The sequence below is a fragment of the Corythoichthys intestinalis genome, chromosome 14 (genome assembly GCF_030265065.1).
Source record: "Corythoichthys intestinalis isolate RoL2023-P3 chromosome 14, ASM3026506v1, whole genome shotgun sequence".
NCBI lineage: Eukaryota > Metazoa > Chordata > Actinopteri > Syngnathiformes > Syngnathidae > Corythoichthys > Corythoichthys intestinalis.
In genome coordinates, this window is record NC_080408.1 from 46,425,103 (window position 1) to 46,440,666 (window position 15,564).

General features: G+C 39.3%; 1 protein-coding gene across 1 annotated transcript in view; it reads left to right on the top strand.

Moving 5' to 3' along the window:
- The first annotated feature begins 4,687 nt into the window (after window positions 1-4,687).
- LOC130930445 (guanine nucleotide-binding protein G(olf) subunit alpha) overlaps window positions 4,688-15,564 on the top strand; it is a 155,703-nt gene continuing 144,826 nt past the window's right edge. The window contains exon 1 of the mRNA XM_057858410.1: window positions 4,688-5,503. Within this exon, the coding sequence (XP_057714393.1) occupies window positions 5,026-5,503 (478 nt within the window). The 5' untranslated portion in view covers window positions 4,688-5,025. The remainder of the gene's footprint in view (window positions 5,504-15,564) is intronic.

Below are 15,564 nucleotides of genomic sequence, written 5' to 3' on the forward strand. Positions count from 1 at the left end.
TAGTCAACCCCTAATTGTGCAAGTTCTCCCACTTGAAAATATTAGAGAGGCCTGTAATTGTCAACATGGGTAAACCCAGGGGTGAAAGTGGAAGGAAACGGTCAGGAACGCAGTTCCAGTATAAGATTCAGGGCCGGAATGCAGTTCCGGTATAAGATTCAGTGCATGTTTTCTGAAACAGCTTAAAAATAAATTAATTAATTAATTAAAAAAAATAAAAATAAAAAAAGCAATGCAACAGAAAATTGATCAAATCTTTAAGAGCGAACAAAGAGTTAAGGTGGCCTATTTATCATATTTAGTTTCATTTGCTCTGATGGGGAGGTTCAGAACATCTTAGCTGTCAATGTGCACTTTGGATTGTTATTTGTTCATTTATGTTAGGCTACTTATTCATTTCCTTATGATTTAAAAGTCAATGTTTGCACGATCTTCAAAATATATTCCATTTCACTCTGCATAATATAAGTCATTTGTACTTATTTTTTAGAATGTATGTTACTTATATCTTTATTATTAAAAACAACAAAAAGTAAATGTTTACATTATCTTCAATTTTAATATACATCCTAGTATGTTCTTAAGTAGTTAAAATTGAGATTTGGCATTTAGGATGTGAGGAAATGAGGGAAAATAAAAATTTGGAGATGGAGGTTGGGGTAATAGCTGTTTTTGTTAAGTTTTATTTTGCAAATCATTGAAAAAATACAATTTTGAATGAAAATCAGTTTTTGTTATGTTATAGAAATAACTGACGATAACAGTTTTCTTTGCATTTCAGTAGTTTTGACCCCCCCCCCCCCCCAAAAAAAAAACAAAAAACAAAAAAACAAACCTATAATTTCTGGCTCTGTGGCGGCCTTCACGGCGGGGAGTTCCGGCAAGAAATTCTAACCACTTTCACCCCTGGGTAAACCTCAACCATAAGAGACAGAATGTGGAAAAAAAACTGAAAATCACATTGTTTGATTTTTAAAGAATCTATTTGCAAATCATGGTGGAAAATAAGTATTTGGTCAATACCAAAAGTTCATCTCAATACTTTGTTATGTACCCTTTGTTGGGAATAACAGACCCCAAATGTTTTCCTAAACTCATCACAAGCTTTTCACACACTGTTGCTGGTATTTTGGCCCATCCCTCAATGCAGATCTCCTCTAGAGCAGTGATGTTTTGGGGCTGTTGTTGGGCAACACGAACTTTCAACTCCCTCCACAGATTTTCAATGGGGTTGCGATCTTGAGCCTGGCTAGGCCACTCCAGGACCTTGAAAGGCTTCTTACGAAGCCACTCCTTTGTTGCCCTGGCTGTGTGTTTGGGATCATTTTCATGCTGAAAGACCCAGCCACGTCTCGTCTTCAATGCCCTTGCTGATGGAAGGAGTTTTTCACTCAAAATCTCTCGATACATTGCCCCATTCATTCTTTCCTTTACACAGATCAGTCTTCCTGGTCCCTTTGCAGAAAAACAGCCCCAAAGCCTGATGTTTCCACCCCCATGCTTCACAGTGGGCATGGTGTTCTTCGGATGCAATTCAGTATCCTTTCTCTTCCAAATACGATAACCTGTGTTTCTACCAAAAAGTTGTGTTTTGGTTTCATCTGACCATAACACATTCTCCCAGTCCTCTTCTGGATCATCCAAATGCTCTCTATCAAACTGCAGACGGGCCTGGACGTGTACCGGCTTCAGCAGGGGGACATGTCTGGCAGTACAGGATTTGAGTCCCTGGCGGGGCATTGTGTTACTGATAGTAGCCTTTGTTACTGTGGTCCCAGCTCTCTGTAGGTCATTCACTAGGTCCCTCCCGTGTGGTTCTGGGATTTTTGCTCACCGTTCTTGTTATCATTTTGATGCCACGGGGTGAGATCTTGCATGGAGCCCCAGATCGAGGGAGATTATCAGTGGTCTTGTATGTCTTCCATTTTCTAATAATTGCTCCCACAGTTGATTTCTTTACACCAAGCGTTTTACCTATTGCAGATTCAGTCTTCCCAGCCTGGTGTTGGTCTACAATTTTGTCTCTGGTGTCCTTCGATAGCTCTTTGGTCTTTGCCATAGTGGAGTTTGAAGTGTGACGGACTGAGATTGTGGACAGGTGTCTTTTGTACTGATAATGAGTTCAAACAGGTGCAATTATTACAGGTAACGAGTGAAGCCTCGTTAGAAGAAGTTAGACATCTTTGACAGCCAGAAATCTTGTTTGTAGTTGACTAAATACTTATTTTCCACTCTAATTTGGAAATAAATTCTTTAGAAATCAAACAATGTGATTTTCTGTTTTTTTTTCTCCACTGTCTCTCACGGATGAGGTTTACCCATGTTGACAATTCCAGGCCTCTCTAATCTTTTCAAGTAGGCGAACTTGCACAATTGGTGGTTGACTAAATACTTATTTGCCCCACTGTAACTATTTGTTCTTATTAAGCCCACACATCTAAAAGTTGGTCATTTTTCAACTAATTCCAGAAAAATTTGCTGTCAAATAATGTTTTGAACAATATCTATCTTTGATTTAAGAACATTTCTGACAAGCTTTTTTTTATTTTAAATTTAAGATTAAATATACAAACTTTTTGGTTAAAATAATTCTGTTAAGCTTATTTTCAGTTAGCTATTTTTCTTATTTTAAGAAATCTGAGGAAAATTTACTTGAAGCGCTGACAGATCATTTAACTTATTTCTAGTAGATTTACACTGAAAACAGGAATTTAACTAGTTTTAAGCAGGTGTGTTTTTGCAGTGCATATTATTTCAGGTGATACATCGTTTGATTCAAACTTTTGTTTTCAAAACTACTAAAACATTTTCAAAACATTCAGAATAAATGTCCGGATTTTATTAGCAAATTTAAATTGCAATATTTGAACATAAATTATACTGGCCTACATAATAAATACAAACCTGTTAATAACCTCTAAACTATCCAGGTATGCAAAAAAAATAAACATTTGTCTTAAGACCACTCAACATTGTCTAAATAAATAAATATACTAGTAAATGAAAAAACGTCTTAGCGTATAACAAAAAAAAAAACGAGCCCTCCCTCAGGTAAAACAGCACTGTTTTTGTCCACAACCACAGCCAAACTCAACAAAAAATGAAAGCGTCTTTGGGCTGTTATAAGACCACATACAGTAAATAAAATAAAAATGTATGGGAGAAGGGGGTAAATCTCGGTTCATTACAATTCTCACAGTTTACTTAACGTCAACAGTAGGACACACATACAGGAGGATATTTCAAAGCACCTTCCTACTCGAGTTCAGGAAATTCACACAGAATAATGTGATTCTAACTCTGATGCATGTTGGACTTTCAGGAGCAAAATTAGTGGTGGTCCCCACCTCAACAAAAACAACAACAGTCTTTTTACATTACTTACAGTGACTGTTGCTAGCAGAAAAAAAAACTTGAAAAAAAGTTGGTGGGAACAATTTCAGCATCCTGAAAAGTTGCTAGTGTTATGTCCCTATCGTCGCTAAGCAAACCTACACCCTTGGTACATTGGCATCAATAGAATCGAGATACATGGCCGTCAATGGCATCGACTTACTGTACTTGGGCGCCTGTTAAATGTCAATGGGCTGTAAAGGTAAGTTTTTTGTGAAAAATCACAACCACCCATGTTTTTCTGCCATTGAAAATGAAAGGGAAACTTTGGCCTTTAGAAATGAATGGGAACTTTTTGGGACAATTTTGGGGGAACCATTTTTTGCAAATTCTGTATACAACTTTTATGTCCCTCCATGCAATTTTTGATTTATGTTAATTAGATTAAAAAAATAATTGTAGGACTAGATACATTTTGGAAAAAAATTACAAAAAATCCCTGCATTTTGCCACGTACTATAATTTTTTTGGGTTCGAGATACATGGCCATCAATGGCATTGACTTACAGTACTTGGGCGCCTGTTAAATGTCAATGGGCTGGAATGGTAAGTTTTTAGTGAAAAAATCACAACCATCCATGTTTTTCTGCCATTGAAAATGAAAGGGAAACTTTGGCCTTTAGAAATAAATGGGCACTTTTTTGGACAATTTTGGGGGAACCATTTTTTGCAAATTCTGTATACAACTTTTATGTTCCTTCATGCAATTTTTGATTTATGTTAATTAGATTGAAAAAAAAATGTAGGACTAGATACATTTTGGGGGAAAAATGCCCGCATTTTGCCACGAACTATAATTTTTTTGGGTTCATTCAAAACAGATTCCGTACATTGCACGAGATTTTCAATCATTTCGGTATTAGAACGGTGTCGATGGGTTGTGCGGCGCGCTGAAGAAAGCCATTGAAAAAAAAAAATGGAATTACATGCAAAGCTATCATTAACTAAAACTATGTTAAAAAGTAATCCGAAAATATTTACTTTTCCATTTTACTTAAATAAAAGAATGGAAAAAAAGTTTTTTAAAAATTGAATATTTACTCTGAACTACCTACCTGCCTCACTTAAACTGTGGGGACTGGCTGTGAATCTTTCAGTGCCATTGACGGCGATAGACGTCCAATTTATTTCGAGTGCGTTTCTCAGCTAATTTTTCCTCGTAAAATTCTGTAACTGTTGGGAAAAATCTGTCATTTGTTAAGCGCCTAGATCGGTCACCAGGTCGTAATGCCGTCACCAGAAGCGCACCGTGAATTGAGATTTGCGTCCTTCGCAGCCGCCGTACGGTAAAGGCGAGTGTACTGTGGACCCGCAGTGTCCACGGACACGATCAGGTGATCCGAGAGCGAGCTACTCGCGCGAGCCCAACGAAGCGACACGCACTCATTGAGCAAAGGCGAGGGGGGGCTCGAAGGCACAATGTCATGTAGCGAATGTCGGCGCCCACCCGGTGCTCCTCATTTCCGCTTCCATTCGGGAGCGACATCTTAGCGACGGACGGACGGAGCGACGGACTTTACGGCCGTGTGCGCACGCGCGTGTGTGCGCGTGTGTGTGACGATGGCTCGCTAGGGCCGCTGGCGCAGATTCTTCCTTTATGAGCGATCCCCTTCGGCACTTATCAGGTTCAGCATGGGGCTGTGCTACAGTCTGCGGCCGCGGCTCTTCGGCGACCACCTGAGCGGCTCCATCTCCAACGCCGCCTCGGACTCGGAGCCGCATCCGGACGCGGCGGCGGCAGCGGAGGTATCCGCGCCGACCCGCACCCAAGGAGCTCGTCCCGCGGATGTCAACAGCGGCGGATGCCGACCCGGCCGGGAGCACGGCTCCTCCGGGGACGCCGTGCTCATCCAGAACGGAGGAGGAGGAGGCGGCGGCGGCAAGGGGACCTCGTCGTCCTCCGCGGCGGCGGCCAAGGAGCGGGGAGGACGCCGCCTGCAGCTGCCTCACAAAAGCAACAATAGCGGCCCCAAGCAGAAAAACTGGGACAAGCTCCTCTTGGAGGAGAAGGAGGCCGAGAAGGAGGCGAGGAAAGTCAGCAAGAGCATCGACCGGGCCCTTAAAGAGCTTAAGCGGGAATACAAGCAGACGCACCGGCTACTGCTACTCGGTAAGACCCCACACCTTTCTCTACCTCCGCGTATTGACGGCGGGCAGGCGCCGTGGCCTGCAGCCGGATGATGTCACGCCTCCGCCGGGGAGGCCTCGTGCCACATGCGGGCTGTCAGCTGCATGGACACTTGCATTGAAATGACATAACACGGTAGTGATGCGTACACGCTTGTAGTCAACATTGTTGTAGTTTACGCCAATATTACAGAATACTACGACGAAATAATAGCGCCAAGCAAAGAAAAAAATAAGACTACGAGGATAAAGTCAAAATATTTAGAGATGAAAGTTGTCATGCATTGTAATACTGCGAGAAAATATTACAGGAAGAAATTTATATATTGTAAAATAAACAAGAAAGAAGAAAAAAGTAATTTGTCGGTTCAGTGTTACGTAAATTACGTAGCAGCCAAGTTAGCTAAAATAGCCACACCGCATCCGTACATATTTCCGTAAAAATAAGTAATGTTAAGACCATGGGTGAAAGTGGGCCAGAACGGTCAGGAACGCAGTTCCGGTATAAGATTCAGGGCAGGAACGCAGTTCCGGTATAAGATTCAGGGCCGGAATGCTGTTGTGGTACACGGTGCTTCGATTCCAAAAATATGATGGCAACTGTCAAAACGTTATGTAAAAAAAAATGTTTAAAATGCTGAGCTGCCGCACATGCATTTCATCTCCAAGAAGAAAACAATCTACCAACATCAGATTTACATGCACAAGTGGTAATAACAAGCAAAATAAAAAGTGCTTGTGTAGCGTAATCCGTTTCCACCTATATTTATTATTTATTTTATTCCACGGATGGCATGAAGGTTTCCCTAGCTGCTGCAGTTATCCGAGTCTGACGATGATGAGTCACGTCAATGTGCGAATGCACACAGCAAAGCAAAACGCCTGGACTCATTTATCCGTTCAATTGGCTGACATACTGACATGTGATCAGCAGAGATAGTTAGCTAGCTAGCGCATGTTTTCTGGAACAGCAACAACAAAAAAAGTTTTTTTGAATTGATGCGACAAAAAAAAGGGCGATGCAACAGAAAATACATTAGTGCTTTTAACGCTTTGCAAGCAATGACAGTGTAAATTTTCAAATTATTTAAATTGAGTTGCACAGTTAACTCATTCACTCCCAGCCATTTTCACCAGAGCAAGGCCCTTCGCTCCCGGCCGTTTTTCTGGATTTTGACTGATTTTGCAAGGCCCACAGAAAATTCTGTTCTATTGTGGAACCCACAAAAAGAAAGATTAGACTCTCTTCTTTCAGCAGAAAAAAATGTAAGTTCATATCTTTTTCCATTCTTTAGAAATCAGCATTAGAAAATAGCTTAATTTGAGCAATTTTCCAATTTCTGATGAAAAAAACGGAGAAAATGAGCTTTTTGTAAACACATACATTTCAAACTTTGACTTCAACACAGCTATTTTTTGCATTAGTTACATACATCCCAAACATCTTAATAATGTTTTCCTTTTACAAAATATCATAATGAACAAGACAAATACAGCTTTTGATAGCAAAGTAACAATTTGTTTACACATGAGATGACGCCGTTGTCGCCGCGTCTGTCGTGTAAACTTTTCCCTCATCATTGTCTGTCTCACAAAGATGGATTATTTTTTAATCTCTACGGGATCTGCTTGGCGAGCCCGCTGCACGGTGGTCTCAGTCGTTTTGCTCCGTCGTCCAGCGCCTGGCATACTGCCGCCAGTGCTCCGACCGTGCTGCCCGGCCTTTCATTGCTGTTGAATCAGGTTGCGGGTCTTTACAAAATGCGCTACTGCCCTCCAGTGGCCAGTTTTATTGCTTTAAAATGGGTTTGGAGCCTTGTTTTTTGTTTCTCTGATAGATCGCAAGCTATAGATTCTTTTTGTAAAAAAAAAAAAAAAAAAAAAAAAAAAAATGCAAAAGATTTATAAATACGTTTTTGGGACAATGAAGCATTTAAAAATAGAACGTATTTATACGTTTCAGGGAGCAAATGAGTTAAATTCAACAGACCGCAATGTGATGTGACACAATACAATTTCCATCTATTGTCCCATGTAGCCACAATACAATACGACTGAGAGTGCTATGCCTGCCGACTAAGCAACAAAACAGTTCCACTCTTCGTTTGTGCTGTTTCGGTGATGGATTCGTATTAGCGTTTGCTATAATACACAGTGCGTTGTAAACCCAAGATTAATCCAGCCGCCGGATCCGAGTCTGTTCAGCCTCGCGCACCTGCTCCCCACAGACTAACATATATCCCTGATCCCCCATCACTTTCTCTCTCCTCGGCTCAATGCGAGCAGCATGTCTTGTCATACCGCAGGTCAATAGGCTACAAGCCGGTGGCAGACTCGAATCGGGCTTTGGTCATGGTGATTGCTAATGTAAACGTTCAATGTTTAGCGGCACCCGATTTATGACGACTTGCCATGTTTAGAGTTTATAACAATGTTTTCGTCTTCAAATGTTTTATCAGCTTCGAAGTAATGACCTAACCTCTCCTAAAAAAACCTAATCTGGATGCCTCAACCATTAGTAATTACAGGCCAATATCAAATCTGACATTCCTGGGGAAAATTATCGAAAGGGTTGTGTTTGAACAGATCCAGACTTTTATGATCCAAAACAATCTTTTTGACTCATTTCAGTCTGGATTTCGGCCACAACACAGCACCGAGACCGTGCTTATCAAAGTCCTAAATGATATTCGTCAGAATACCGATGCAGGCAAATCATCTGTTCTGCTACTATTGGATCTCAGCGCCGCATTTGACACGGTTGATCACAACATACTACTCAGCAGATTGGAACAGTGGGTAGGGCTTACTGACACTATTCTTCAGTGGTTCACATCCTATTTACATGATAGGGATTTCTTTGTGTCAATCGGAAATTATCAGTCAGAACGAACCAAATTCACGTGTGGAGTCCCTCAAGGGTCAATTCTTGGACCACTCTTATTTAACATCTATATGCTTCCGTTAGCTCAGATAATGGAACAGTATGACATCTCCTATCACGCCTATGCAGATGACACACAACTGTACATTTCTGTGTCCCCACATGATTATAGTCCCTTAGTCTCCCTGAGTAAATGCATTCATCAAATCAATGAATGGATGTGCCAGAATTTTCTCCAGTTAAATGTGGAGAAAACAGAGGTGATCATTTTTGGGCCAAAAAAGGAAAGGTCAAAGATAAGCAGCCAACTTAGCACAATGTCACTTACAGCTACAAATCAAGTCAGAAACCTTGGCGTAATTATTGACTCAGACCTAAAATTTGATAGCCATCTAAAGTCCGTCACTAAATCCGCTTATTACCACCTAAAAAATATAACCAGAATTAAGGGGCTTCTGACTCAACAAGACATGGAAAAACTTATGCATGCATTCGTTTTCAGCAGATTGGACTACTGCAACGGTATATTTACAGGTCTTGATAAAAAATCAGTCAGGAAGCTGCAGCTAGTACAGAATGCTGCAGCCAGAGTCCTCACAAATACAAGGAAGCTGGACCACATTACACCGGTTTTGAAATCGCTACACTGGCTTCCAGTGAGTCAAAGGATAGACTATAAAATACTACTGCTCGTCTACAAAACACTTAATGGCCTTGGACCAAAATACATGCTTGACTTGTTAGATTCCTATGAGACATCTAGACCCCTAAGGTCGTCTGGAACGGGTCTTCTGCATGTTCCAAGAACCAGAACCAAGCAGGGTGAGGCAGCATTTAGTTATTATGCTCCTCACCTCTGGAACAAGTTACCCGAACGTCTGAAGTATGCTCAAACCGTTAGCTCCTTTAAATCAGGGCTAAAAACGCTTTTGTTTAGCACTGCATATCCATAACTGTCTATATATTTCAATCTACCTGCCTTCTATTCCTCTTGTGCATATCTCCATTGCTGATTTCAATGATTATTATTAGTAGTAGTTTTGGCTTTATTTCTATTTTTGTTTTATTTTCATTTATTTATTTTTATTCTGTGATTAAATGCGATCTTTTGTCTTGGTTTTTACGTTGTGTTGATTTAAATGTGATTTTTATGGTTTTCATGTGATGTAAAGCACTTTGAATTGCCTTGTGTTGAATTGTGCTATATAAATAAATTTGCCTTTGCCTTTGCCTTAATGAAACTGGCCGATTTAACGCCACCTTGCGAAATGTTAAGGCTGCAGATCTTGCTTTCTATGCCAAAATATTTCCAGACCGCCGACATTCCTTCTCCTGGTTTGTTTTTTCCTCCATATGAAAAAGCTGCCCCTCCATTGGCTTGCTCTCATTGGTCCGGAGCAAGCCAATAGCGATAGCTGCTTGGCACTCAAAGTGATCACGTGTCATCACACAACAGAGATTGTAGTGAGCGTCAGGAGAAAAAAAAGGCTGCGGTCAAGTGTCATAATACTGGACCGGTAAATGGTATCGGTGCCCTCTTTGTTGGTACTCACCGATACCACTATTTCGGGCTGGATCGGACCCCCCCGCCGATACTGGTATTGGTATCGGTGGATCTTTAGAAACAATACCGCGGAGAATTGAGGCTTTAATAGGCACAAAGGGTGGGCCTACACCATATTAGATTAGTTTTTTATTTAGATTAGATTTTGATTAGATTTTTAAGGTGTTTCCATTATTTTGTCCAACCCCTGTATATTGTGTTCTTTCATTAAATGTTGATATTTATTTTTGTTTAGTTGACAATAGGCCTCCAAATTTTTTTAATTTTGGTGGTAGAAAGCAAAACTTAAATGGGATAAGTTTTTGGTGTGAACAGAAAAACAGCAAATATTCATTTCTATGTCATGAAATTATTCTTCATAAATTCAGGATTTTTTTTTTTCTTCAAATTTTTTATCCAGTTTTGACTTTTAAATGATTACTTAAGTTGTCATGATTGTGCCTTTATTTGACTAAATTTGCCATAGAATCACAAGAATATTCCCGTAAAAAACAACTTTTTACTCCTTGACCTACAATTTTCAATTTCCCACATTTTCTTGGTTGCCTTGAATTTCAGGAACATTTTTTGGTTTATACATTCATTATCAGGACGTACTTTTTTACGACTCTGATTTTTTTTTGTTTATATTGTCATGATATCCTGACTTCGCTCATAATGTCGCTCCTCCCCCGAATGTGATTACTTTGCCATAAATACTAAGTTTGGGCTTACTGTACAGCCACGGTCATGTAATGCTGTGATTTCTTGACTGCTGTTGGAGGTCGCTGGGTCCGTTTGCGAGGATAGCGTCTCTTCAAAAGCAAATGCTAAAAACGTTTCATCTTTCTTGCTGACAACAGCAATAACAATTTTTACTGCTGCTGTAATCTCCTATTCCTTTTAAAATGAGCTAAGTCTTGTTGTTCTTGTTCAACAATGAAAAATACATGGGACTAATTCACGTACCTTGTGTTTTCTTCCCACCTGAAATTCTGCTACGTCATCTCTACACACTAGGAGTGCAACAATATATTGAAATGGTGATATATCGTGATACTTTGTATCCCAAAAGGTTATCCATATGCTCCTGACAAGAATCGATATATTGTTTTAAAAAGTTGTCACTGTTTCGAAAATAAAGGAAGAAACAAGTTGCTACCAAAATCTTCCACGAGAATAGGCTCTCTGTTAAAACAATGGCTACCATTGATGGTGCTTTTGAGGCACTTACAGGTCACTTTCTGTTTGTTTTACAGCATTTACATGTCACTTCCTTTTACGTGTGGGTTACTGCATGTTCATTTGGAGAGATTCCCGGGTAAGTTTCTCTTCTATACCCCAAAATCAATAGTAAGTCACCCATTAATGCCTCCAAATCAACAGGAAGTGACTTAAAATTAACAGCAAGTGACCTGAAATGCCCCAAAATGAACTCATTGGCTGGCATTGACCGACATAAACGTCCAATCTGTTTGAAGTGGGAGGGAGGACACCCTCTCAGTTTAAATGATTCGGACGCCTTCTAGTGATGAGCTCAATTCAATTCACTGCAAAATTTACATGAAGTGACCCAGATATGCCCCAAAAGCCACAGGAAGTGAGTGAAAATCAACAGCAAATGACCTGAAATGTCCTAAAATTAAGCTAATTTGTTGCCATTGACCACCATAGACGTCAAATTTGTTTGAAGTGGGAGTGTTGTTAGGGAATGAATGAATGACACCCTCCCAGTTCCAATGAATTGGACGCCTACTAGTGATGAATTCAATTCATTTCACAACAGAAAGATGAAAATACCCGAATATAAGACGGCCCTGATTATAAGCTGACCCTCTCTTTTTCAAGACTCAAGTTTGAAAAAAAGACTTTTTGAACACCAAATTGATTTTTATACAGAAAATTATTTCAGTACATCTGAAACAAATTATTATAACAATATATTTGAGAGAAAAAGCATGTTATTTTGCCTCATTCAAATATCTGAACATTTGAATACGTAAACTGAAGTGCAATCACATTCGTAAATGAATGGCTTCTGGTTTTTGAAATGTAAATAAACCAATCTATTGTGATAAAACTACAAAACTGCAATAACTGCAATAACCATCAAAGTGAGGTCAAACTGTAACTTTAGTCTTGAAAGAAATCTGAATAAGAAAAAAACATTGCAATAAAATAATGCAAACTGGTTAAACTTGAGAGTAGCTGAGATCTATCATGACAGAACATTACTTCTCAAGTTCAGTATTCGCTTCAATGATATCTGGCGCCATCTAGCGTCGTGAATGGGTATAATGTCTAGACCCCGAATTAAGACGACCCCCACTTTTTCAGTCTTATTTCAATGCAAAAAAACCACCGTCTTATATTCGGGCCAATACGCTAGCTGTTTTTTTCCTGTATTAGTTGTGTAGTAAAATATTTTCAAATTCTTTCCTGACACTTTTATCGATAATTGATATGTTGCCAAATTGTGAGCTCATCGTTATCGTGAGCCTTGAATAGCAAATCGTATCGTATGGTGAGGTACACAGACGTTTCCACTTCAACTACACACACTAGGCAAATTACACATTTGTTTTCTCCTATTGATTGGATTGAACTGCTACACTATCATGACGCAAAAACTAAAAACGGTCTCAAACAAACAATGACCGTCAGGCACAATAGCAATTAAACACAAAAACATATTTAATAAATATGAATATTTTTCCTATCACCTAAACTAAAACGAATGCTAACTACTGACCAACATGCCCCACACCTTAGAGTAAGAAATATACGGTACTCTACACACTGCATTCTGCAATACGTAGTGTTTTCTATACATTTTATAATTGTTATTATTTTCTGTTCAGTTGCCATTACACTGTTTTTCTTTTTCTTTTTTTTTTGGGGGGGGGAAAAGTCTGTCATCCAATACGCTCATGAGTTAAGAAGTAGAGCTCATTACAATCGTTCAAGCGCACACTCTGACTGATCGACAGCGTCATCGCTTGATAAACAATTTCAAATGGATTAGATGTGTCCCACCCTCAATGTTAGCCAATGAGTTAATAGATAAATAATCAGTTAACAAATGAAATAATTCCCTCAACAGTAATTAGCATTACTTCAAAATAATATTTCTCAAGTAAAAGTAGTCATCCCCAAAAAGTTTCACAAGTAAAAAAAAGTATTATGTATACCTGTCAAGTTGTATGGTTTCGGCATAATTTGTACAAGTGAGCACTGATTTTTAAATGTGTACGCCTTACGTTCAAAATCTGTACGTTTTTCGTACCTTACGTTTTTTTTTTCTCCGTTCGGATTTTGTCACCGTTTCGGCAACGAGACAATGTGCATCACAATGCGTTACTGCGTTGGTTGAATGACGCGAGAAAAGTCAAAGACACTGAGAGAGAAGAGTGTTGTGACGCTGTAGCAAACGCGATGCTAGGCTAGGTGGCTCTAATTTTTCCTGACTGTAGCCGACAACCTACAATCTACGCCTAGATATCAAATGCTTATAGAACTACATGCGAAATGACAGACGGCGGCCTTAATAAACAGCCGCCATTTTGAAGCAGTAGACTTCTCACAAAGGCTCTGTTGTAGTGAACCTTCCTAGCGAACTTAAGTAACTTTTTATCTAAAATACTCCTAAATCGGCAAAATCTTGACTTGAATCTATGTTTAAATGATGAAACAGTTTTAAAACTTTAACATGTCGAAAGTAGACAGAAGGGAACTAATGCAAAAAGGGTAACAATTTTAACAACTTTAACAGTTGATTCACAACATTAAACGATTTCCAAACATAGCAAAGGTTACTATGTTTTGTTTTGTTTTTTTCTTAATGAAAAAAAAACATGAAAGGTAACACCAGTTACTTTGCTAAGTAAATAATTACTCTTACCTTCAGGTAACTGAGTTACTAACTCAATTACTTTTTGGTAGAAGTAATTTGTAACTAATTAATTACTTTTTTAAAGTAAAATTAACAACAATGGTCATAAAGATGAAGTCTGCAGAATGAAAAGTGACGAAAGCGGAGATTTCATTCTGCCAATTTGTTGCCGAACACATTTTGCCCGCAACTATTGCTGATCACTTCTCAGAATTAGCAAAAGAAATGTGACTCAAAGATTGCATTGGTGAGTTAATTTTATCAATTGACCTTTTTATTTTATAATTGGACACACTAGCAAACTACCTTCAAGTCAAACTGAATTGCGAGCTGAAGTGCAGCAATCGAGGCATGATAGGAATTGCCAAAAGTGCTACATACAATTATAACAAAAGTCACTGTTAAATTTTAGTAATCATGATGTAGCTGAAGATATTGATTGTTCTTTGATTGCACCAGGTTATAGTATGTTACAATATTACCAAGAAATTTGTATTATTTTAAAAATTTAGTTTTATTTTTGTTTCATATTGCACGCTATATACAACATTGTAAGATTAGTCACCATATGGGCATACGTCACTATTTGTAAGATTGCCAATGGCCTCGGGTTGACAGGTATGATTATTTGAAAAAATTACTCAAGTAAAAGTAGTCATCCACTCAAAATCTCACAAGTACAAGTAAAAAAAAAAACATCATGTGAAAAGAATACAAGGAAGCCAGCCCGTCTCATTTGACCATAGGACATGGTTCCAGTAATCCATGTGCTTTGTTGACATGTCTTCAGCAAACTGTTTGCAGGCATTCTTGTGTACCATCTTCAGAAAGGGCTTCCTCCTGGGGTGACAGCCATGCACACCAATTTGACGTAGAGTGCGGCGTATGGTCTGAGCACTAACAGGCTGACCCCCCACCTCTTTAATCTCTGCAGCAATGCTGACAGCACTCCTGTAACGAGTCACATGACATTTTGGAGGGAAAATGACAAGCAGTATTCGATTTGGACATTTAGGGATGTACGTAGTTTCTAAGGGGTGTACTCACTTTTGTTGCCAGGGTTTTTTTATATTAATGGCTATATTTTGAGGGGAAAATAAATTAACTCTATTATATAAGCTGCACACATTGTGTCAAAGTGTCATTTTGTCAGTGTTGTCCCATGAAAAGATATACTTAAATATCTGCAGAAATGCGAGGGGTGTACTCACTTATGTGATACACTGTACATATATATATACTATATATATTTTTTTTCTTCACGTCGCCGGGCGGAGTTGCGGAAGGAAGGAAGGGAGGAATAGGTAGAAAGTTTTTTTGTTGTTGTTGTTGACTAGGTAGGAAGTTCTCAGTCGTGTGCAGATGAGCGAGGTATTGCTCGTGTCGCGTTCAACAACTGCTTGGATATCTAGCCATCAGCGACCGTGCTGTCAGCGACAATGTGGACCCCAGCACGTCTACTGCACATCTTTTGGTTAGACTCGTCATGTGTCTATATTAGAGCTGAAACGAGTACTCGAGCAACTCGAGTAACTCGAGTTTAAAAACTGATCCGAGTAATTTTATTCACCTCGAGTAATCGTTTATTTTGACAGCTCTAAGCATCACGTTTTGCTCGGACTACTTTTAATGCGGGACAACGCGCTGTCACGTGCGGAGAGGAAGAAGGGGAAAAAAAAAAACTTACTGCAGCTGACAGCCGCCACAAACGACGCCGACGTTGCC